Below are 23,342 nucleotides of genomic sequence, written 5' to 3' on the forward strand. Positions count from 1 at the left end.
GCACTGTAACAATGCATTCGTTGGCAGTGCTTTATTAGACTGTTTTTTCCACCATTTCTATGCCACAAAGTAGCTTTTGTCTTTAGTCTAGTGCATATGGGCCAACTCAGCACTTTTCTCTAGAAATAATTTCAAATTCAGTATAAGTGTCTAGAAGACTCACCCAGTTCAAATAGCAGTGTATCTCCAGTTTACTTGAAATGACTTCTTTGATCAAAAAATAGACTGGATGGGGGTATATAATGCTCTCCTCACGCTTTTTTGAGGAGGATTGCTGTAGAAAATTTACCATACAAAATTGATACTAGACAGTTTTATCATCTTAATTAAAAATTAGAAAAATAGGTAAGGATAATTACTTAAATTTGGTGAACAATCTGCCCATAATAAGCTATTTGCCACTTTTCAAACATTAGATAAACAGCTATATGTGGAAAATAAAATATACAAAACAGTTTTAGTAAATAGTGAGGCCAAGAGAAGGCACTTAGAGGTTAGGTGAGTCAATAAAAATAAAATCTAAGATTATGTTTTACATATGCAATCCCCTTAATTAATATAGTGTGCCTGTATAAGATATATGTAAAGAAGTCAGTGAGAATCTCAAGAAGAAAATAATTGAGAACTTGACTTATGATGAAAGTTTAATGTGTAATTTGGCTAGGAAATAACTGAGGGGGAAAATTTTAAGGAAAAGAGGGAATTATTAAGCATGGAATAAGGGGTATAATTAGAGTGAAGTAAAATTAATAAGGAGGTTTTAGGTCAGCCATTTGAGATAGGTCACATGATGAATCAGAAATTAATGGAAGTAATATTAGCTAGCACCTTTTACCTCTGGCCTTAAAAGTAAGATTTCTTAGACAACAGTAAAGATGGAAAAGAAATAGCATATTAAGCTATCTGGCATAGTTTCAGTCTACTAATTATGGTTTTGGCCACATAAAAAACTGAAAATAAGTTCTGGGCTAACATTAGTGGTTTAGTTCTTTCTAGAGCTTTTTTTCTTTTTTTTTTTTCTCTCCAGTTATTTACTTGTTAATTTCAATTCTCCTTGGCCAGGTCACTTAGCATTTCTAGTTCCCTCAATTTTTCTTTCTTTAAGAATGAATAAGGTCTCATTCAGCTTTAAAATTATGATCCTTTTAAGCAAATTTGTTTCATTTTCAAAAGTGTGTACTGAGAATGTCACTAGGGAAAGAAACATTTAGATTTCAAACAAAAGCTTCTTCAGTTAGTTTCATCATTTATATAATTTTAAGGATCGACTTATACATGTGCACATACAGTGGGGTGTTGAAGAAGAAAGTAATTACAAAATAATAATAGTCCCATATTTTGATAGCACTTTTCTTATCTAAATATTTAAACTTATGTCCTTTGTAGAATTATAGTAAAATTAACTGTTTAGCCTTAACAATCACAGGTTTTAAGAAAGGTATTTAATAAGAACACAGGTGGATGGACTTTTCTTAAATTAAAGGATTACCAGCAATTTATGTGAAACAAATTGCAAAGATATAATTTGAATATTGCAGAATAGAGTCAATAGTTCTAATGTGTAGCCCAGAAATCTGCATTTTTAGTGATAATCCAAGTGATTCTGATGCAAGCGATCTTCAGACCACTTTCCAAGAAATATATAAGCTGGAAGTTATTCTCTGTGTGTTTATTACTTTACATTTCTGCCAGAGAAATGGATATTCTTTATTTCATATACTATCTCTAAGATATGGATAAATACATCTATATGGTCTATAAATTTCAGCCCCTATTAGCACAGGAATGGTGGATTTGTTATTTACTTCTTAGTTCGCCTAGTGATCCAGTTCTCATTTATACCACCTAGTTACAGACCACAGCCTTTGAGGACCCAGTATAGGCTGAAATCATCCCACTCCATAGTGTCAAGAATGGGACTTTTAAAGAATAGGATGGACACCAGTAAAGGAAATACAGATAGGCTGGCACTTTATTATGCAAGCAGTTAGAAGGAAGGTCAGCAAACTCTAGCATGGCTACTCTTAGATTTTGGCTCCCAGCTGTCCATTTTAATGTCTCCTTCACCCTCAGGCAAATTGGGAACTACTGCTACTATAAAGGCACATCTTTTTACTAGCTTTAAATCTTTTTACTAGCTTTAACTCTAACACAACTTTTAAAGAAATAACATTTGTTAAACTGATTTTTGTTATTAAAGCAATGTAGCTCTCTTAGAGAAAATTTGGAAAATACATAAAAGTTAAAAGGAGAAAATAACATGACTTGTATTTCATCTAATCAGATGACATTTAAATTTATACATATCCATATACATCTACACACAAGTGTATGTCGATGTGCATGCATTCTTTAAATTAAATGATTTCATGGAGAGATGCACACAGAAGAGTGGACAAACCATAACTGTACAGCTTAATGAATTTTCACATAGTGAAAATACTTGTATAATCACTATTCAGAACAAGAAACAGAAATTAATTAGCACTCCAGAAGCCCAGCCTTACAGTCGTGCCAGTTTCTACTCTACCTTCTTCACAAAAGTCATCCCTGTCCTGACTTCTATCACAATGGAGTATTTCTGCCAGTCTTTGAAATTTATATATTTGGAATCATGTAGTGTGTACTGTGTTGTGTCTGACTTCGTACACTCAGCCTTACATTCCTGAAATTCATTGAGGTGAATGTAGTCTGTACATTCTTAGTATCACATGTTATTCCGTTGTGTGCAAAAAACACAATCTGTTATATAAACATCTACTATTGGTGGGCATTTAGGTTGTTTCCCGGCTTTGACTAAACAACACTGTTCTGCTTGTCTTTGACATTTCTTTAAATAAAATTTTATTGGGAGTTTTAAATACAGAAATATATACAAATCATACTGAATAGCTGTATAAATTTTCACAAAATAAGCCCATCAATGTAGCTAGTACACAAATAAAGAAATAAGCCATTATCAATACCCAAGAATTCTCTGCTATGCCTGGTAATATTTTTAATGACCACTGGACATTATATATGAAAAATTATAAAGGCTTGGAATAAAATTATATTGCTCAAAAGAAGATTTAATATATGTCTGTTAAAATAAGGACAGATCACCTTAATACAACCAAAATTTGACTATTGAGGTTTTTTTTTCTTTTTTCTTTTGTGGTACGCGGGCCTCTCACTGTTGTGGCCTCTCCCATTGCGGAGCACAGGCTCTGGACACGCAGACTCAGCAGCCATGGCTCACGGGCCTAGCCGCTCTGTGGCATGTGGAATCTTCCTGGACCAGGGGACGAACCCATGTCCATGTCCGACTGCATCGGCAGTCGGACTCTCAACCACTGCGCCATCAGGGAAGCCCTTGACTATTGAGTTTTAATCTGAGTAAGGCCTCGTCTAGACGTTATGCAGCATTACTCATAGAGTATAGAACTTCAGTGATCCCAAGAAAGCATGTGCTATATTCAGTCTTTGATTAGACAGAGCAGTTTCCAGCTTGTGTCACGTACGAAGATGTTCTTTGATTTTGCAACAGAAAGGATGGGGTATTTACCAGGACTTCTCCTCCTTAGTAGCTAGAAGTCCAGTTTTTGACCCCTCAGGCCCATGACCGCTGCAAAATTTCTTCAGGTTCACTTCCTCTAAGTCACTTCTTTATGCTCAGCTATTTAGCCTCTCACCCCACGTCACTTACAGATTAGGACAAATCCTGTTTGTCTTTTTTAAAAAGAAAGTTAAGTAATTTTCTCATGACAGTACCATCCTGCTTTTCCTCCTACTTTTTATTTTCATGTTATTAAATATTTAATATCGTAGCATAATGGATTTTTCATTTTCCAGCCAAGAGTACTTTCGTTCTCTAATTTTGTCTCAGCCTTCTGTGATCTGCCCCTCACTGTGACAGAGCTGGGTGGAGGGCATGTGCTGTACTCAGGCTTTGATTAGACAGAGCATTTTCCAGCTTGAGTCATGTATGAAGATGTTCCTTGATTGTGCAAAAGTCATTGACCTACATTATGTTCTCGAGTTGCAGCAGGCTAGGGATTTTACCTTCTAACCAGGTAGCACGTACTACTGGTAGGATTACCCACTTACCATTTCCTTAAGCTGTATAACCAAAAGGGTGTGTGTGTGTGTGTGTGTGTGTGTGTGTGTGTGTGTGTGTGTGTTTTTTTTTTATGTTTAGGGGTGTATGGTCCTCAAACTCTTGGTTTAGATGTGAACCTAGAAAATTACTAATATATTATTTTCTGGTAGTATTTGCTTACCTGAGAATACCCATTTGACATACCACGCTATTTTATAGTGTACTAGTTGTATTTTTAAACAGTACAACATATAAGTGGTAAAAACTGCAGAAATGTTACATTTCAGAGAAAAAGGGGTACAAGTGTCTATAAACAAAAATCTACCACCCACAAAATGTGAACAAGATAAAGGTAAAACACTTTCTAAAAGTAAGCCTCCAGGAAATATTTGACATTTTCAAGAAGATGTTTGCCCTTTAATATCATTTGTTTTTTCCATCTGTTTTTTGAGGTGTTTGAAAATTGCGAGATTCCTCTTTTTTTTTCCTTGTCTCTTTTGGAAAGCTAAGGAATAGGAATATTAATGAGATGACTTTCAGATAGACAAATGCCAGTATGACTAATTAACCGACATCAAAATAAAAATAACTCCTCTCACATTTAATCCCCCTCCCATTTTTTTTTTCTTTAAGACCTCAACTGCCACGGTAAATGTGGTGGTGACAGATGTCAATGACAATGCTCCAGTGTTTGATCCCTATCTGCTCAGAAATCTGTCAGTGGTGGAAGAAGAAGCCAATGCGTTTGTGGGTCAAGTATGGGTAAGTGGAGTATTTATGTGTATCTTAAATGTATTTTTTAAAAGTAATTTTCTTACATTTTAATTTGAAAAGAGATTCAGCTAATGCCATGTGTTAAATGATAGAGCATCAGAATTATCTGAAAGCAATAAGCAAGATCACTTGGGTATAAGACAAGATGGTAATAAAGTGCATTCATTCTTGATCACTGTGCTGGATAACCTTCAAGATTTTTTTTTTTATAAATCATATTGTGTCCATATGGATTTAAGTTGTTAAGCTCGTTGATTTATATTTTATGACCATCGTATAATTTAAACATTGATTCATTTGAGAGTATTATTTTCTTATTTAATATATATTTTTACTTTCTGGAATTACAATAAAGTATTTTTAGAGAAGTATGTAATTATCTATACCATTAAGCATAAATTTGGAAATGCATACCTCAAAACACGAATGCTTAGATGTAATGTCATTTGCTTGTGTAAACATATCTTTAGCATCTCCTGTGTACCTTATATTTCAGTTGCATCCCTGTCCAACACACTCAACTCTCATTTCTAGGCATGCTCTCTTAATTCCTAACTGGAAATATTAGCCAGTTTCTGTTACTCTTTTCATGAATAATCCCATTTTTCTTAAATCAGAGACAATACTTTTTTCAATTAGGCCATGCCTGGTCTTGAAGGTAGTGGTCTAGAAACCATAAGATGAGGGAAATTTTTGAGGAATGTACATATATCTTGAAGTGTTGACCTCAAATGATGCATCTGTGTGGTCTCCAGGCAAGGAAAGAATCCTCCAGCAAGAGTGAGTCAACCTGGTACCTCAAGTCCAGGTTTCAGGGTCCTACATCTTTCCTGTTAAGGCCTGGAGTTTTAAATAAGAGGTTTGCTGGTGCTTTGCAGTAAATCTTCTCTACAATTCAACTACTATTACAATCAAACAAAGGGTCTGTTTTTCAGTTCAGTCTTCTCTCTGGCTTTAAAAGAGGAGGGTTTCTTTAAATGCTGTCAGCGAGACCCCTCTGACTTGAGCTTGAGCTCATCAGTTTTTTTCCTGAGAGCACTGGCAATACTTGCAACAACTGTTAACTCTATAGACATTGCCATTATCATTGTCACTTTCTTTCTCAAATCCTGGAGAAATTGATAAGATATACATCCCCTTATGCCTTTTTACCATCCCAGTTCACCACAAGAGAGAGTCTTGTAATTATTCTGTTACAACATGCCAAGTGGTCTTGATGCCATGTGGCCAGCAAGACATTCAACTCCAGAACCCCACACAGTACCTCTGGTATCAAAAGTTTTACTGTAGATTCTACAAGAAAAAACCTGGCGACAAAAGAGTCAGGTATAAATAGTTTTTCTGAGAAGTTAAAGTAATACTAATAGGGAAGTGAGGAAGGGATGCAGAGAAGAGAAGGCAGACAATAAAGGGATTGCAGTTAACCAGCTGTCCTTAAGAGAAATGGAGCTTAATCTGAAGGACAAATTCTGGGAAGTGACACAAAATACATTCCCCAGAATTAATGATCCTGAAAAGTGATGGAACTGGTAAATTCACACACTAACACCTGAGAGTTCTTGGTCCGCGATGCTGTGGATGAGGGCACATATTGAGCACTTCTTACCTCCAAGCAAGCATCCAGCTCTCTGCAATTCTGATATAAGGGCTTTCAGTGGGACTGCAGTTACTAGCAGATGGAAGTTGGCCAGAAACTATACATGCTCTGAGGGAAATGCATGGGGCACTGACAGTTTCTGTTACACCAAGCAAAGAAGTAATTAAATCTATAAGAGGGGCATGTTCTGAAAACAGAGAAAGGGGGCAATGTTGAAGCTGATTCATGAAGGATGAATACTGGTGAGAAGGAAGTTGAAAGGGGTTAGAAACTGTCTAAGGAAAGTTGATTGCATGGATAAAAGCATAGACAAATGACAGCATGTGACATGTCATAATTACATTAAATAAGATGTGCCACATCATAAATGTTTCTCTTTGCCATGTTGTAGAAGGTGCTGGGGGGACCTCTATAGAGAGTCTGAGGTGCTGGTATCATTAGATTTTTATTTTATAAAGATTGCTGCTAAGTAGATTGTAATGGAAGATTATAAATCCAGAAAGCTGAATTAGAAGGCAATTATAGCCCAGCTGAAATCCATGGCTGTACATTCCAAACCAGTCTAACAGCTCTCCCCTTTTGCCGTGGGTGTGTTTTTGTTATTAATTTTGAGGTGTACCTTTGAACACTGGGATCCCTGAAACTACTAGGTCTGTAGAACTATACTTGTGAAGGTAACTTGCTTGCAGCTTTAACAATTAGAAACTCTTCCCAAATAAAACTTGTCTTCGAAAAAAAAAAAACAAACTTGAACTAATGTAATAGTTTAATCATAATGGTAGTTAAATTATATTACAGTTGTCACTCTAGGATGCCACTTTGATGACAACTGAAAATTATTTTAATTAGATCTATCAAGTATTCAGATAAAATAAAGAGGTATTGGAAATTTAGGAAAATTATCTTTCCCATTTCTTTTAATTTACTTAGCATTGGAGGCATAAAACCCATAGGGAATATACAGGTCATAACACATACATAGGCATTAGCATGCTGATTGAGTTTTAGTTCTATTTTTCCTTTCTCTTAACCTATCTTTGCCACTTTTCCTAGTGATTCTTTGTCTTTGAAAGAATTACAGCATTAACTTTTATTTATTGTCTCCTGGTTCTCAAATTTGATGAGAAACATTCTCTATAATTTCTCAGCATTAAAAATTGAAATATAGACTTTAGCACTCATAATTTGATAAAGGAATAATTTTCCTGGTCTTTAGGCAATAACATGTTTTCATAAAAACCAAAATGAGTTTGAAAGTACAAAGCAGAAGGAAAACATGCAAAGCAGTCACATCCCACTGATTCAGCACAGTTCCAGTTCATAGAATGGAACTTTGATGCATCACAATGGTCTCCTATTGCTACCTAATGATAACTATATAATACATTAATTTCACTAAATGACTCATGCTCCACTTATAAAATTTAATTTTAATTGTCACCAAAAACTATTAAGACACACTTAAACCCAAAATATGTATGGTTAGTTATTGTATTCAATTTGAGTTACCAACTTCGTGTTTTTGTTCTAATGACGTTTTAGTACGAGTAAACCAATATTTGAATTCAGATGCTGAAGGAACCGTGTATTTCCTTTTTATTTATTAAGGTAGTGTTTTAGTATCAAACTTTACTTACTAGGTAATACTTCTGAAGCAATATTTCTGGGTTATACAGAGCCAAAAGTTTTATTAGCATATTAAAAATGAACTTAAAAAAATTTGAAGTATAGTTGATTTACAATGTTGTGTTTCAGGTATACAGTAAAGTGATATGGTTATGCATATATATATTTTCAGATTATTTTTGTAATATGGGCAGAGTGGGCACACAGCCATTAGTATTATATACGACCATTAACACGTGACCCTTAGCGTGGTTAGAGGTCCCGCTCAGTCAGCCTCGTTGTGGTCTTCTGGGCAGAATGTGGCGAGAGGCAGATGGAGGCCTTCTCCCCAGGGCCCTCCAGGCCCTGCAGCCTCAGGCCGCTGGGTGAGCTGGGGGCCCAGGGACAGGCTGAGGGCTGTGTCCTGCAGAGCTCCAGAGCCCTCGCCAGGGCCGCCCACTGGCCAGGCCCAGGCCTTGAAGCAGCTGCGAACCTCTCCCCCATCCCGGCTTTCGTGACATAATGGTGGCAGCGGTCTCCATGGGCCATAGTCTGTGGAGGCCTCAGCAACTGGACTACATGGACACTGCCATTAAGGTAGCAGCTTCAACCAGCTTCAGTCTCTCCATTCAAATTCAAAAATTGGTACAGCTTAGTTAAGTTGTCTACCCCTAGGAGGTGGCCAGAGGTCAGGGTTCGATAACATTTTCCCTTATAAGTTATTACAAAATATTGGGTATAGTTCCCTGTGCTATACAGTAGGTACTTGTTGGTTCTCTATTTTAGATATAATAGTGTGTTTATGTTAATCCCGAACCCCTAATTTATCCGCCCCCCTTTCCCCTTTGGTAACTATAGTTTGTTTTCTATGTCTATGGGTCTGTTTCTGTTTTGTAAAAAGTTCACTTGTATCTTTTCTTTTTTTTTTTAGATTCCACATATAAGCAATATAATATATTTGTCTTTCTCTGCCTTACTTCATTTAGTGTGATCATCTCTAGGTCCATCCATATTGCTGCAAATGGCATTATTTCATTCTTTTTTATGGTTGAGTAATAGTCTGGCTAAACTTGTTTTTTAATGTAGAAGTTACTATACACAGATATAGTATACCACACTTAAATTTGAGAATCTTTTCCATATTCTCAAAACACAAGCAGTAGCAGTATAGTTGGGGGAAAGATGTATATAGAATAAAATCTAGCAAACACAGTAAGAATAGATTGTGTCTCTATGTCAAATGTCAAATGTGTCATACTGATTATTTACTAAAAGGAATGAAAAACACCACAAAGGACTAAGTTGGCTCTGTCAGGATTCATGGGAAAAATGTATCATCTTCAATAACTTAACAAATTAGTAAGATTCTAGGTTAAAAAAAAAAAAGGAAATAGATATACCAGGTGGATGTGGTGCAAGATACAATTGAGCCGAAAAGGCAATTTGAGAAAAAGTCAGTTGTCTGTCAATAATGGAAGATTTGCTTAGAGAAATTCTAGAAAATTGGTTAATACATGTTGAGTTCAGATGGGGAAGGCCAGGAAAGCCTAATGAAATAGCCACTGATAAAAAGACTTTGTCAGTGTAATGTTTTGTTTAGTACCCTTCACAGTATTTCACAGGAGATAACAAATCATGATACTTAGTTCAATATGGTGTGTGTCATTTTCATTTGTTTTCTCAACTAATGTCTCATAGATTCAATCTTGAGTCTGGGGTGGAGAGTGAGGGGAAGATAAAGGAAGATCTTTTAATAAACACAGTCTTAGATACAGGGTCACAAGAGAACTTCTTTGTACTTTTCTAACAGAGTCTAGCTTATCAAGGAGAATGAGAGGGTGTTTTTACTTAGGCACACTTGCTGCTGTAGGTGCTTCAGCGCATCACTCTGTGTGCATGTTTCAGGTCAGTGGATACTGAAGGGAGAGCAGCAGAGAGAAACCTTGGAGCTCATATCAAAGGTGTCTAGCCTTCATGATAGCATCTGTTTGAGGAGTTTCTTAGGGGCCAGAATTCTTTTTCAGTTCTTCATCTCAGTTTTCAGAGTAGCCCTGGGCATGCATGCATGCACAGATTCATCAGAGAAGGCACATTTGGACACAACACTGCCTGTTAAGGTTAAAAATGGTTCTCAGCATTATATACAATACAGAGTGAACCTCTTCCCAGCAAACTTCCAGTTAATACCTTGTAGAATTTCTTATGCTGAACTGACTTCTTTTAGCTCTAAGTAACAGAAATAGAGCTCTGAGTCAACAAAATGTTCTTCCAGTTCTAAAATAAAAGAGGCTGAATTTATTTAACCTGAAACAGAAATGTATTCCCATTGTGAGATCTGCATGCTAAATCTCAGCTGAGATGAAGTGGTAGTGATTCAGTTTTAAACCCTTAAAGCAGTTTTAAAATCATTAGTAAACTGCAGTGTTTAGAAGGGTAGTGATGGTGCCATTTTAAAAAGAAATTGATATCTCCTTCAACTATACAATTTAATATTAAAATAAATCTGAACCTCAGTGGTCTGTCTCTGATTAACGTAGTTGTCCTCTCCCTGTGTGGGGTTCTAAAAATGAAATGAAGGTGGGGAGCTTTATGGTGTTTTATTTAGCTTTTGTAACTCAGCATGATGTTCAACAGTGCCGAAAACCATAATACTTCTTTTTTAAGTGGGCCACAAGTGTGGATTTTTATGGGTTCTCTTGTCAAATCAAACTGTATAATGCAAAAACTGTGCTCATTCAAGTAAAGAAGCCCACGCAATTTGAAAACTTAATGATGTCCATTTTAATGCTGCTACCTAAAAATATTTATAATGGAGATTTATCTATTGCTTGTGAGTATTTTTGAAGCTTGATGATCTTTCAGATATTCAATTAGTGGTTCATAAATAGATTAGAAAATTTTATGCATATATTTTTATAATATTTACTTGGGATATATCCTTTCGCCAGTTTTTAGTCTTAACTATCAGCTATTATAATAGATACATATACATGTGCATACGTGTATGTGTATAAATATTCACAGTTGTATAATCCCAGATGCATAATGAATGATATCCATCCTCAACCCCATAGTACCTAATGACCTCTTTATTACTAAATGTCATCTTTATCTGAATAACTGCACTGCTGCATTTGAGATGGATCTCACACTCTCCTTTATGAGACTCTACTACCTGTTTGCTCCTGGTTTTCATGTTTAAGCATGTCTGATTCTTTCTGTCTTCCCTTTATCTGTTTCTTCATAAACCTTCTTTAAAAAGTATTGTATTAGTCCTTTTCCTCCTAGTTCTATTGAGGTAAAACTGGTATACAAAAAGGGACATATAATTAATGTATGCGATTTGGTGACTTTCAGTTGGGAAATATACATGTACACTTGTGTTACCATCACCACAATCAGGGTAATAACCATATTCATCACCTCCAAAACAAACTCTGGATATTGGAACTGTCTTCTCATTTGTTTTAATTCTACACATTTTGGGGGGAAATTCCACTGACATTAAAGACCACTGTTTTAATTACACTTGGATACTGATGTCTTCCACAGCTATATCTATAACCGCTTCTGCTCCTTCAGCCTACAGCCTCAAATAGACATTTATCTGTAAAACAAACCCGCCTGAATGTCCTAGAGGCACCTCAAATTCAACATGTTTAAGATTGAACCCTTATTTTCATCTCCCTCAGAAAGGGCTTCTTGCTCTGAATTCTGCCTCTCAGTTTATTATTCCCAAGCCAAACTGGAGAGGCATCTCAGTCTTCTCTTTCTCCCTCACTGTCTGTATCCAGTCAGTCACCAATCTTGATAATTTTACATGCTTCAAATAGTTTTCAAATTTTCTCCTCTCTCCAAAACAACAAATCAGGCTCTCATTATATGTCTCCTGACCTATTGTTACAACCTCCTAATACATTATCCTATCATTAATCTTAACAAACCTCATACTTATCCTTAATGTAACTGCTGGGGATGCCTCTAAGAAACATAGTTCAATAGTAGAAAGTAACCCTCAATGCAGCAAACAAGGCACACTTCCCATTACTGCTTTTACAACTTCACCTGCAGGAACACTAACCTGCTTGAGGTTACTAATGCATGTTCTCAGAACTCTCCCATGACTGTTTGCCTCTGCTCATGCCCTCTGCCCTCATTTCTTCATTCTCCATTTTTTATTTAGATAGCTCATCCTGGAAAATTTTAGTCAAACATAATCTTTTCCAGAAAAGCTTTTTCTGAACTTTTCTATGTCCTAAATCGCCCATCTCACACTGTGCACAACTTTTTGGTAGTTCTTACCAAAGTCTATTGAAAGTTTCCATTTACTCAAATTTCTTGAAAGCAGAGACTGTCATATTGATCCTAGAAACCTCACTACTCAGCCCAATATTTGGGTCTTATAAGATGCTAAATTAAACTAGACCTAATGGATTAAAATGATCTGAAAGTACATTTTTCCACTGAAGATTCATGAACGTTGTAGAAAGAGAAATATATGTCAACAACTAAAATACCTATTTGGCTTACCTCACACACATATGTGCAAGTAAATAAGTAGTCTTGATAAATGGAGAAAAACTGTTGATACTGGAAATCTCTCTACTTTTAGAATTGCAACATGTAGAATAGTATATATAGGGTTGATTTAAAAAGCAGTATTGGAGACCTTCAAGATGGCGGAAGAGTAAGACGTGGAGATCACCTTCCTCCCCACAGATACACTAGAAATACATCTACATGTGGAACAACTCCTACAGAACACCTACTGAACGCTGGCAGAAGACCTCAGACTTCCCAAAAGGCAAGATACTCCCCATGTGCCTGGGTAGGGCAAAAGAAAAAAGAAAAAACAGAGACAAAAGAATAGAGACGGGACCTGCACCAGTGGGAGGGAGCTGTGAAGGAGGGAAGGTTTCCACACACTAGGAGCCCCTTCACGGGTGGAGATGGTGGGTGGCGGGCAGTCACCAGCCTGAGAGGCTTGTCTGCTCACCCTCCGGGTCAGGCGGGGGCTGGGAGCTGAGGCTCGGGCTTCGGAGGTCAGATCCCAGGGAGAGGACTGGGGTTGGCTGCGTGAACACAGCCTGAAGGGGGCTAGTGCACAACAGCTAGCTGGGAGGGAGTCCGGGAAAATGTCTGAAACTCCCTAAGAGGCAAGAGACTTTTTCTTGCCTCTTTGTTTTGCAGTGAGCGAGGGGAGGGGATTAAGAGTGCTGTTTAAAGGAGCTCCAGAGATGGATGCAAGTCGCGGCTAACAGTGCAGACCCCGGAGACGGGCATGAGATGTTAAGGCTGCTGCTGCCACCACCAAGAAGACTGTGTGCAGACACAGGTCACTATCCATGCCTCCCCTCCGGGGAGCCTGTGCAGCGTGCCACTGTCAGGGTCTCGTGATCCAGGGACAAATTCCCCGGGAGAACACATGGTGCACCTCAGGCTGGTGCAATGTCATGCCGGCCTCTGCCGCTGCAGGCATGCCCCTCATCCGTCCCTGCGGCCTGAGTGAGCCCGAGCCGCCAAATCAGCTGCTCCTTTAACCCTGTCCTGTCTGAGCGAAGAACAGACGCCCTCCGGCGACTTACACGCAGAGGCAGGGCCAAATCCAAAGCTGAACCCCGGGAGCAGTGCGAACCCAGAAGAGAAAGGGAAATCTCTCCCAGCAGCATCAGGAACAGCAGATTAAATTTCCACAATCAACTTGATGTTCCCTGCATCTGTGGATTACCTGAATAGACAACGAATCATCCCAAATTAAGGTGGTGGGCTTTAGGAGCAACGATATATATATATATTTTTTTTCCTTTTTCCCTTTTGTGAGTGTGTATATGTATGCTTGTGTGTGTGATTCTGTCTGTATAGCTTTGCTTTTACCATTTGTCCTAGGCTTCTGTCGGGTGTTTTGGGGTTTTTTTTAATATACTTTTTAGGGCTTGTTATCATTGGTGGATTTGTTTTTTGGTTTGGTTGCTCTCTTCTTTCTGTATTTCTTTTTTTTTTTTTTGCGGTACGCAGGCCTCTCACTGTTGTGGCCTCTCCCATTGCGGAGCACAGGCTCCAGACGCGCAGGCTCCGCGGCATGTGGGATCTTCCCGGACCGGGGCATGAACCCGCGTCCCCTGCATTGGCAGGCGGACTCTCAACCACTGCGCCACCAGGGAAGCCCCTTGTTAATTTTTGATAATTATTTTTTATTTTAAAAACTTTATTTATTTATTTTTCTTTGTTTCTTTTTTTCTCCCTTTTATTCTGAGCTACGTGGATGACAGGGTCTTGGTGCTCTGGCTGGGTGTCAGGCCTGTGCCTCTGAGGTGTGAGAGCCGAGTTCAGGACATTGGTCCACCAGAGACCTCCCAGCTCCATGTAATATCAAACGGCAAAGATCTCCCAGAGATCTCCATCTCAACGCCAAGACCCAGCTCCACTCAACAACCAGCAAGCTACAGTGCTGGACACCCTATGCCAAACAACTATCAAGACAGGAACACAGGGCTTCCCTGGTGGTGCAGTGGTTGAGAGTCCGCCTGCTGATGCAGGGGACATGGGTTCGTGCCCCGGTCCAGGAAGATCCCACATGCCGCGGGTCGGCTGGGCCCATGAGCCATGGCCGCTGGGCCTGCGCGTCCAGAGCCTGTGCTCTGCAATGGGAGAGGCCACAGCAGTGAGGGGCCTACATACCGCAAAAAAAAAAAAAAAAAAAAGACAGGAACACAACACCACCCCATTATCAGAGAGGCTGCCTAAAATCATAGTAAGGTCACAGACACCCCAAAACACACCACCAGACGAGCACATGAACACCAGAAAGACAAGATCCAGCCTAGAACACAGGCACTAGTCCCCTCCACAAAGAAGCCTACACAATGCACTGAAACAAACTTAGCCACTGGGGGCAGACACCAAAAACAACAGAAACTATGAACCTGCAGCCTGCGAAAAGGAGACCCCAAACACAGTAAGTTAAGAAAAATGAGAAGAGAGAGAAACATACAGCAGATGAAGGAGCAAGGTAAAAACCCACTAGACCAAACAAATGAAGAGGAAATAGGCAGTCTACATGAAGAAGAATTCAGAGTAATGATAGTGATCCAAAATCTTGTAAGTAGAATGGAGAAAATACAAGAAATGTTTAACAAGGACCTAGAAGAACTCAAGAGCAAACAGACAATGATGAACAATGCAATAAATGAAATTATAAATTCTCTAGAAGGAATCAATAGCAGAATAACTGAGGCAGAAAAACTGATAAGTGACCTGGAAGATAAAGTAGTGGAAATAACTACTGCAGAGCAGAATAAAGAAAAAAATGAAAAGAATTGAGGACAGTCTCAGAGACCCCTGGGACAACATTAAACACACCAACATTGGAATTATAGGGGTCCCAGAAGAAGAGGAAAAAAAAAAGGGACTGAGAAAATATTTGAAGTGATTATAGTTGAAAATTTCCCTAATATGGTAAAGGAAATAGTTAAGTCCAGGAAGCACAGATTGTCCCATACAGGATAAATCCAAGGAGAAACACGCCAAGACACATATAAGTCAAACTATCAAAAATTAAATACAGAGAAAAAATATTACAAGCAGCAAGGGAAAAACAACAAATAACATACAAGGGAATCCCCATAAGGTTAACAGCTGATCTTTCAGCAGAAGACCTACAAGCCAGAAGGGAGTGGCAGGACATATTTAAAGTGATGAAAGGGGAAAACCTACCACCAGGATTACTCTACCCCTCAAGGATTTCATTCAGATTCGATGGAGAAATTAAAATCTTTACAGACGAGCAAGAGCAAAGAGAATTCAGCATCACCAAGCCAGCTTTACAACAAGTGCTGAAGGAACTTCTCTAGGCAAGAAACACAAGAGAAGGAAAAGACCTACACCAACAAATCCGAAACAATTAAGAAAATGGTAATACGAACATACATCTCAATAATTAACTTAAATGTAAAAGGATTAAATGCTCCAACCAAAAGACATTGACTGGCTAAATGGATACAAAAACAAGACCCATATATATGCTATCTACAACAGACTGACTTCTGACCTAGGGACACATACAGAATGAAAGTGAGGGGATGGAAAAAGATATTCCATGCAAATGGAAATCAAAAGAAAGCTAGGGTAGTAATTCTCATATCAGACAAAGTAGACTTTAAAATAAAGACTATTACATGAAACAAGGAAGGACACTACATAATGATCAAGTGATCAATCCAAGAAGAAGATATAACAATTGTAAATATTTATGTACCCAGCATAGGAGCACCTCAATATATAAGGCAAATGCTAACAGCCTTAAAAGGGGAAATTGACAGTAACACAATCATAGTAGGGGAGTTTAACACCCCACTTTCACCAAAGGACAGATCATCCAAAATGAAAATAAATAAGGAGACACAAGCTTTAAATGATACATTAAACAAGATGGACTTAATTGATATTTATAGGACATTCCATTCAAAAACAACAGAATACACATTCTTGTCAAGTGCTCATGGAACATTCTCCAGGATAGATCATATCTTGGGTCACAAATCAAGCCTTGGTAAATTTAAGAAAATTGAAATTGTATCAAGTATCTTTTCTGACCACAATGCTATGAGACTAGATACCAATTACAGGAAAAAATCTGTAAAAAATACAAACACATGGAGGCTAAACAATACACTACTTAGCCAAGAGATCACTGAAGAAATCAAAGAGGAAATAAAAAAATACCTAGAAACAAATGACAATGAAAACATGATGACCCAAAACCTATGGGATGCAGCAAAAGGAGTTCTAAGAGGGAAGTTTATAGCAATACAATCCTACCATAAGAAACAAGAAACATCTCAAATAAACAACCTAATCTTGCACCTAAAACAATTAGATAAAGAAGAACAAAAAAACCCAAAAGCAGAAGGAAAGAAATCATAAAGATCCAATCAGAAAGAAATGAAGAAAACAATAGCAAAGATCAATAAAACTAAAAGCTGATTCTTTGAGAAGATAAACAAAATTGATAAACCATTAGCCAGACTTACCAAGGAAAAAAGGGAGAAGACTCAAAAGAATTAAAAATGAAAAAGGCGAAGTAACAACGGACACTGCAGAAATACAGAGGATCATGAGAGATTACTATAAGCAACCATATGCCAATAAAATGGACAACCTGGAAGAACTGGACGATTCTTAGAAAAGCACAACCTTCTGAGACTGAACCAGGAAGAAATAGAAAATATAAACAGACCAATCACAAGCACTGAAATCGAAACTGTGATTAAAAACCTTCCAACATACAGAAGCCCAGGACCAGATGGCTTCACAGGTGATTTCTGTCAGATATTTAGAGACCAGCTAACACCTATCCTTCTCAAACTCTTCCAGAATAAAGCAGAGGGAGGAACACTCCCAAACTCATTCTACAAGGCCACCATCAACCTGATACCAAACCAGACAAAGATGTCACAAAACAAACCCCTACAGGCCAGTATCACTGATGAACATAGATGGAAAAATCCTCAACAAAATACTAGCCAACAGAATCCAACAGCACATTAAAAGGATTATACACCATGATCAAGTGAGGTTCATCCCAGGAATGCAAGGATTCTTCAGTATATGCAAATCAATCATTGTGATACACCACATTAACAAATTGAAGAATAAAAACCATATGATCATCTCAATAGATGCAGAAAGAGCTTTCGACAAAATTCAACACCCATTTATGATAAAAACCCTCCAGAAAGTAGGCATAGAGGGAACTTATCTCAACATAATAAAGGTCATATATGACAAACTCACAGCCAACAACGTTCTCAATGGTGAAAACATGAAACCATTTCCAGTAAGATCAGGAACAAGACAAGGTTGTCCCCTCTCACCACTGTTATTCAACATTGTTTTGGAAGTATTAGCCACAGCAGTCAGAGAAGCAAAAGAAATAAAAGAATCCAAATAGCAAAAGAAGTAAAGCTGTCACTGTTTTCAGATACCATGATACTGTACATAGAGAATCCTAAAGACCCTACCAGAAAACTACTAGAGCTAATCAGTGAATTTAGTAAAGTAGCAGGATACACAATTAATGGACAGAAATCTCTTGCATCCCTATACCCTAATGATGAAAAGTCTGAAAGAGAAATTAAGGAAACATTCCCATTTACCACTGCAACAAAAAGAATAAAATACCTAGGAATAAACCTACTTAAGGAGACAAAAGACCTGTATGCAGAAAACTATAAGACTCTGATGAAAGAAATTAAAGATCATACAAACAGATAGATATACCATGTTCTTGGATTGGAGGAATCAACAATGTGAAAATGACTATACTACCTAAAGCAATCTATAGGGTCAGTGAAATCCCTGTCAAACTACCACTGGCATTTTTCACAGAACTAGAACAAAAAATTTCACAATTTGTATGGAAACACCAAAGACCCCGAATAGCCAAAGCAATCTTGAGAATGAAAAATGGAGCTGGAGGAATCAGGCTCCCTGACTTCAGACTATACTACAAAGCTATAGTAATCAAGACAGTCTGGTACTGGCACAAAAACAGAAATATAGATCAATGGAACAGGATAGAAAGCGCAGAGATAAACCCACGCACGTATGGTCACCTTATTTTTGATAAAGGAGGCAATAATATACAATGGCAAAATTACAGCCTCTTGAATAAGGGGTGCTGGGAAAACTGGACAGCTACCTGTAAAAGAATGAAATTAGAACACTCCCTAACACCATACACAAAAAGAAACTCAAAATGGATTAAAGACCTAAATGTAAGGCCAGACACTATAAAACTCTTAGAGGAAAACATAGGCAGAACACTCTGTGACATAAATCACAGCAAGATCCTTTTTGACCCACCTCCTAGAGAAATGGAAATAAAAACAAAAATAAAAAAATGGGACCTGATGAAACTTAACAGCTTTTGCACAGCAAAAGAAACCATAAACAAGATGAAAAGACAACCCTCAGAATGGGTGAAAATATTTGCAAACAAATCAACTGACCATCTACAGGGGTGGGATAGGTTGGGTGGGAAGGAGGGAGACACAAGAGGGAAGAGATATGAGGATATATGTATATGTATAGCTGATTCACTTTGTTATAAAGCAGAAACTAACTCACCATTGTAAAGGAATTATACTCCAATAAAGTTGTTAAAAAAAAGCACTATTAATGCAAAGAACAATTGAAATTTATATTTAGTACAGGACAACGTATTTACCACCTGAAAGAACAGGAAATGATAATGAGGGATATATTCAGGTTTAAGAAGATTACAAAGAGAAAAACTGTAACCAGCCTGTTCAGTCACACATTTGGAAATATGTTTTTCACTCACCCATTTAAAATATATACCCATTTAAATTATTTAATATTTGCCTAAGAAGAAATACCCACTATTTTTTGCTTCACAAACCCCTGCTCTATTCATCTTGCTGTGCCTTTTAATGCTACATTACTTGTTTATGAGATCCAACTTTATACAAATTGTACTTCTGTTTTATAGACTGATGAGGATTCATGGCCTATTCACTTTAGTTGGATTCAGTTATCCTTCTCCACAAACGTTATAGCTTACCACAATTACTTATGCTGACTTTACAGCTTCACTGATGATGAAGCTTGGCAATCAATTTTTGGTTTCACAGGAAGAATTGCAACTGTTTCTGCAGCCTTTTATTAAGACCATATCTTGTCCTTTAAACTTTAAGAAAAAATGTGTAATATATAGACAGTGATTAAACATGAATGCACCGTTTAATAAATGATTATAAAGTAAACATAAATGCAGGTATATCCCAAGTATATAATGCATCACCAGGAAAGCCCCCTGGGTGCTTCTTCCTAGTCGTAATCACTTTCCTCCACTTACAATTAACCACTCTGACAGTTTCTTTCTTTCTATTGTAGATTTCCCAACTAAATAAGCATCCATAAATACTATAGTTTACTTTTGTCTATTTTTAATGTGTATATACAGAATTACAGTGTTTGTATGTTTTAGTATTTGCCTTCTTTCATTCATCTTTATCTTTTTTAAGATTCAACCACATTTCTTCTGTTGATTCATGTATTTTATTTTCTAAGTTTATCTATGCCACAATTCATTTTCACATTCCACTATTGATGAATATTTTGAGTGGTTTCTAGTTTGGGGCTATTATAATCAATCCTGCTGTGAATATTTTTATATGATTTCTCCTGGTGCACAGAGAATGTGCCTGAGTTTCTCTATGAGTATAAGCATAGTTAACTTTATTGAAAATGTGAAATTGTTTTCCATAGTGACTTTGTCAAGTTAGTAATGGTCTCTGAGTTAGTAATGGTCCCCCATCTGCATTCTTGGTGTGTCAGTCTTTCTAATTTAGATCAATGTGGTATAATTTTAGTGGTATCACATTGTGGTCTTGATCAGCATTTCCCTAATGAGATTGAACATTTCATATATTTATTTCCATTTTGTTTTTTCCAAAATGCCTATGTAAATCTCTTATCCCTTTATCCGAAGGATTGCCAATGATTTTTCTTATTGAGTGTTCTTTTTCATTGGTGGGAGATCTTTATATATTCAACATATTGCTCCCTCCTTGTTACATGTATTTCAAACATCTTCTTCAATGTTGAGGCTTTCATTTCACTTCCTTAATGGTATCTTTTGATACACAGAGATTTTAATTTTAAGATAACCAACTTTATTCATCATTTTTCTATTGTTAATTGCCATCCTCAGATCATGAATATATTCTCCTATATTAAGATACTTTTTTGTTTTGTTATTTATATTGTTTATCATCTGAATTTTATTTTTGTGTATGATGTGACATACAAGTCCACTTTCATTTTCTTTTATACAAATATTTATTCTCTTTATATTTTATTTTAGGAGTGTTATAATTTCATGTCTTATAAGTCTTTAATCCATTGTGAGTTGATCTTTGTGTGTGGTGTAAGATGTGTCCCCTTTCATTCTTTTGCATGTGGATATCCAGTTTTCCCAGTACTATTTGTTGAAGATTTTATTTTTTCCCCGCTTGTAGTCTTGGCTCCCTTGTCAAAGATCAATTGACTGTATAGGTGTGGGCTTATTTTGGGTCTCTTTTTTCTGTTACCTTGATCTATATTTCTCTTTTTATGCCAGTATCATACTGTTTTAATTACTGTAGCTTTGTAATATATTTTGATTTCAGGACATGCAATGCCTCAATTTTGTTTTGTTTTCTCAAGATTACTTTGGCTCTTTGAGGCCTTTTGTGGTTCCATACAAATTTTAGCATTGCTTTTCTATTTCCATAAAAAATACCATTGGGATTTTGATAGGGATTTCTTTGAATCTTTAATTGCTCTGAGAAGTGTGGATATTTTAATAATATTAATTCTTTACATTCATGAACAGAGTTTTTGCATTTATTTATGTCTTCTTTAATTTCTTTCATCAATGTTTGTCTTTTTCATCAGTGTTTCATCTATCACAGGAGATGGAGAAGATCATTATACAGTGATTAAAAGGGTCAATTCATTAGAAAGATATAATAATTATGAATTTATATGTATGCAGTATCATAACACCTAAATATATAAGGAGACATTTGACAGACCTGACGTGAGAATTAGGGAACTCCAGGGTAATAGTAGGAGACTTCAGTACCCCACTTTCAATAGTGAATAGAACATCTAGACAGAAAATCAATAAGGAAACAGCAGGCTTGAACAACACTATAGATCTACTGTTCCTAACAGATATATACAGGATCTTATACCCAGGAGCAGCAGAAAACACATACTTCTTGAGTGTATATGGAACATTCTCCAGGATAGATCACATACTAGGTCATAAAACAAGTCCCAATAAATTTTAGAAGATTGTACCTCTTCCTGGGACACTTCTCTGTAACTCTTCACATGATTTACTCCTTCATTCAAGTTTTAGAGATCTTTACTAGAGGATTTATTTATTATTTTAAGGTCCTGTATTACATATTGGACTACCTATATTTTTTCCCAAGGAAGAGATTTATAGTACCTTTTATTTCTCTCTTCTACTACTAAACACTTACTGTTTGAATTTTTTAAAAAATTCATTGACTTCTTGCTAGATTAATTTATGGTTCACTCTATGTCAATCTATCTTTCACAAAAAACCTCCACTGCTTACCATAGGAGAGCATTATCAGTCAGGAAGTCTGTTTTATAGCAAGTAGATTTCAGATAAGCTTCAAAGCCATGTGGATAAATAGGAATTTCTGAACAAAAATGATATATCTTCCACAAATAATATGTATATATAAATATATTTTTAATATATTACTTGGGGTCACTAGGCTTCTCAGTATATAACCAAGATTGAATGAAACCTCAGATTTCTGGGTGGAGTCAGCTTGTTAGAGGAAGGTATACGTATACTCATGGGCCAATTCTATGTCTAAGTTCCTGCTCCAGTGAATAGTCTCTCCATTTCATACCTTGAAATTGTATATGTAAAATTTAATCCCTGCAGTGATCAGTTTTTCTGTAATAATGCTGTGTAACAAGCAACAGAAAATCTTTATGACACAACAGTGAATATTCATTTTTCTCACTCTTGAGTCTGTGCGTAGGTAGGGGTTGTACTGGGGTTTGGCTGATCTCCATTGGCCTCAGATGGGTGTGGCCCCAGGGCAGAGCTCAGGTTTAGGCCTACTTCATAAGTGTCTTATTCTCTTTACACCAGTACCATGTTTTTGTTATGAAGGTCAAGAGTGTAAGAGTCCATGCCTAATTTCATATGTGTAGTCTTTTCTAATGGGAGTTACTGCAATGTCACTTGGCAAAGGCAGTGTGGTAAGCAATTCAATAGCAGGCAAAAGTGGAAAACTGCACACAATAGTTCAATTTACTGTAATCCTTTTTTGATTTTTACTAAAATCTATTTATACAAATTATTCATCAGAATGTTGATTATACTAGGAAGATTATAGATGGTAGAAACATTCAGAAACTACAGATAGCTTCTTACTGTTCAGTTATGTTCTTTAAATTCTGTTGACTATCCCAATACTAATGATTTTTTCATTCTACTCTCAACCTATATTACACACAGCCCTCCCTAAGCCCAGTTTTCTGACTTTTATCCATCTCTTTTATTACTTCTTCTCTCTAAGGAGTAAAAGAAATAGCTTTTCTTTTAACTATTCAACAGTTTAATGATTATTTTTTGTTTAGCCTCTTGTAAACATTTATGCCTTCTATTCCTCATTTTTAACCCAAGGAGTAGCAAATCAATGTATTTTCCTCTAGGGAAAG

The 23,342-nt window shown here is 36.9% G+C and overlaps 1 protein-coding gene across 1 annotated transcript in view; it reads left to right on the forward strand.

The window, feature by feature from the left end:
- The window catches only part of PCDH15 (protocadherin related 15), a gene marked incomplete at its 5' end in the record, with an annotated part of 299,765 nt that overhangs the window by 87,879 nt on the left and 188,544 nt on the right, over window positions 1-23,342 (forward strand). Inside the window, one exon of the mRNA XM_007470315.1 lies at window positions 4,715-4,843. Coding sequence (XP_007470377.1) covers window positions 4,715-4,843 — 129 coding nt within the window. The remainder of the gene's footprint in view (window positions 1-4,714; window positions 4,844-23,342) is intronic.

Source organism: Lipotes vexillifer, unplaced genomic scaffold (genome assembly GCF_000442215.2).
Source record: "Lipotes vexillifer unplaced genomic scaffold, Lipotes_vexillifer_v1.1 scaffold690, whole genome shotgun sequence".
NCBI classification, from domain to species: Eukaryota; Metazoa; Chordata; class Mammalia; order Artiodactyla; family Lipotidae; genus Lipotes; species Lipotes vexillifer.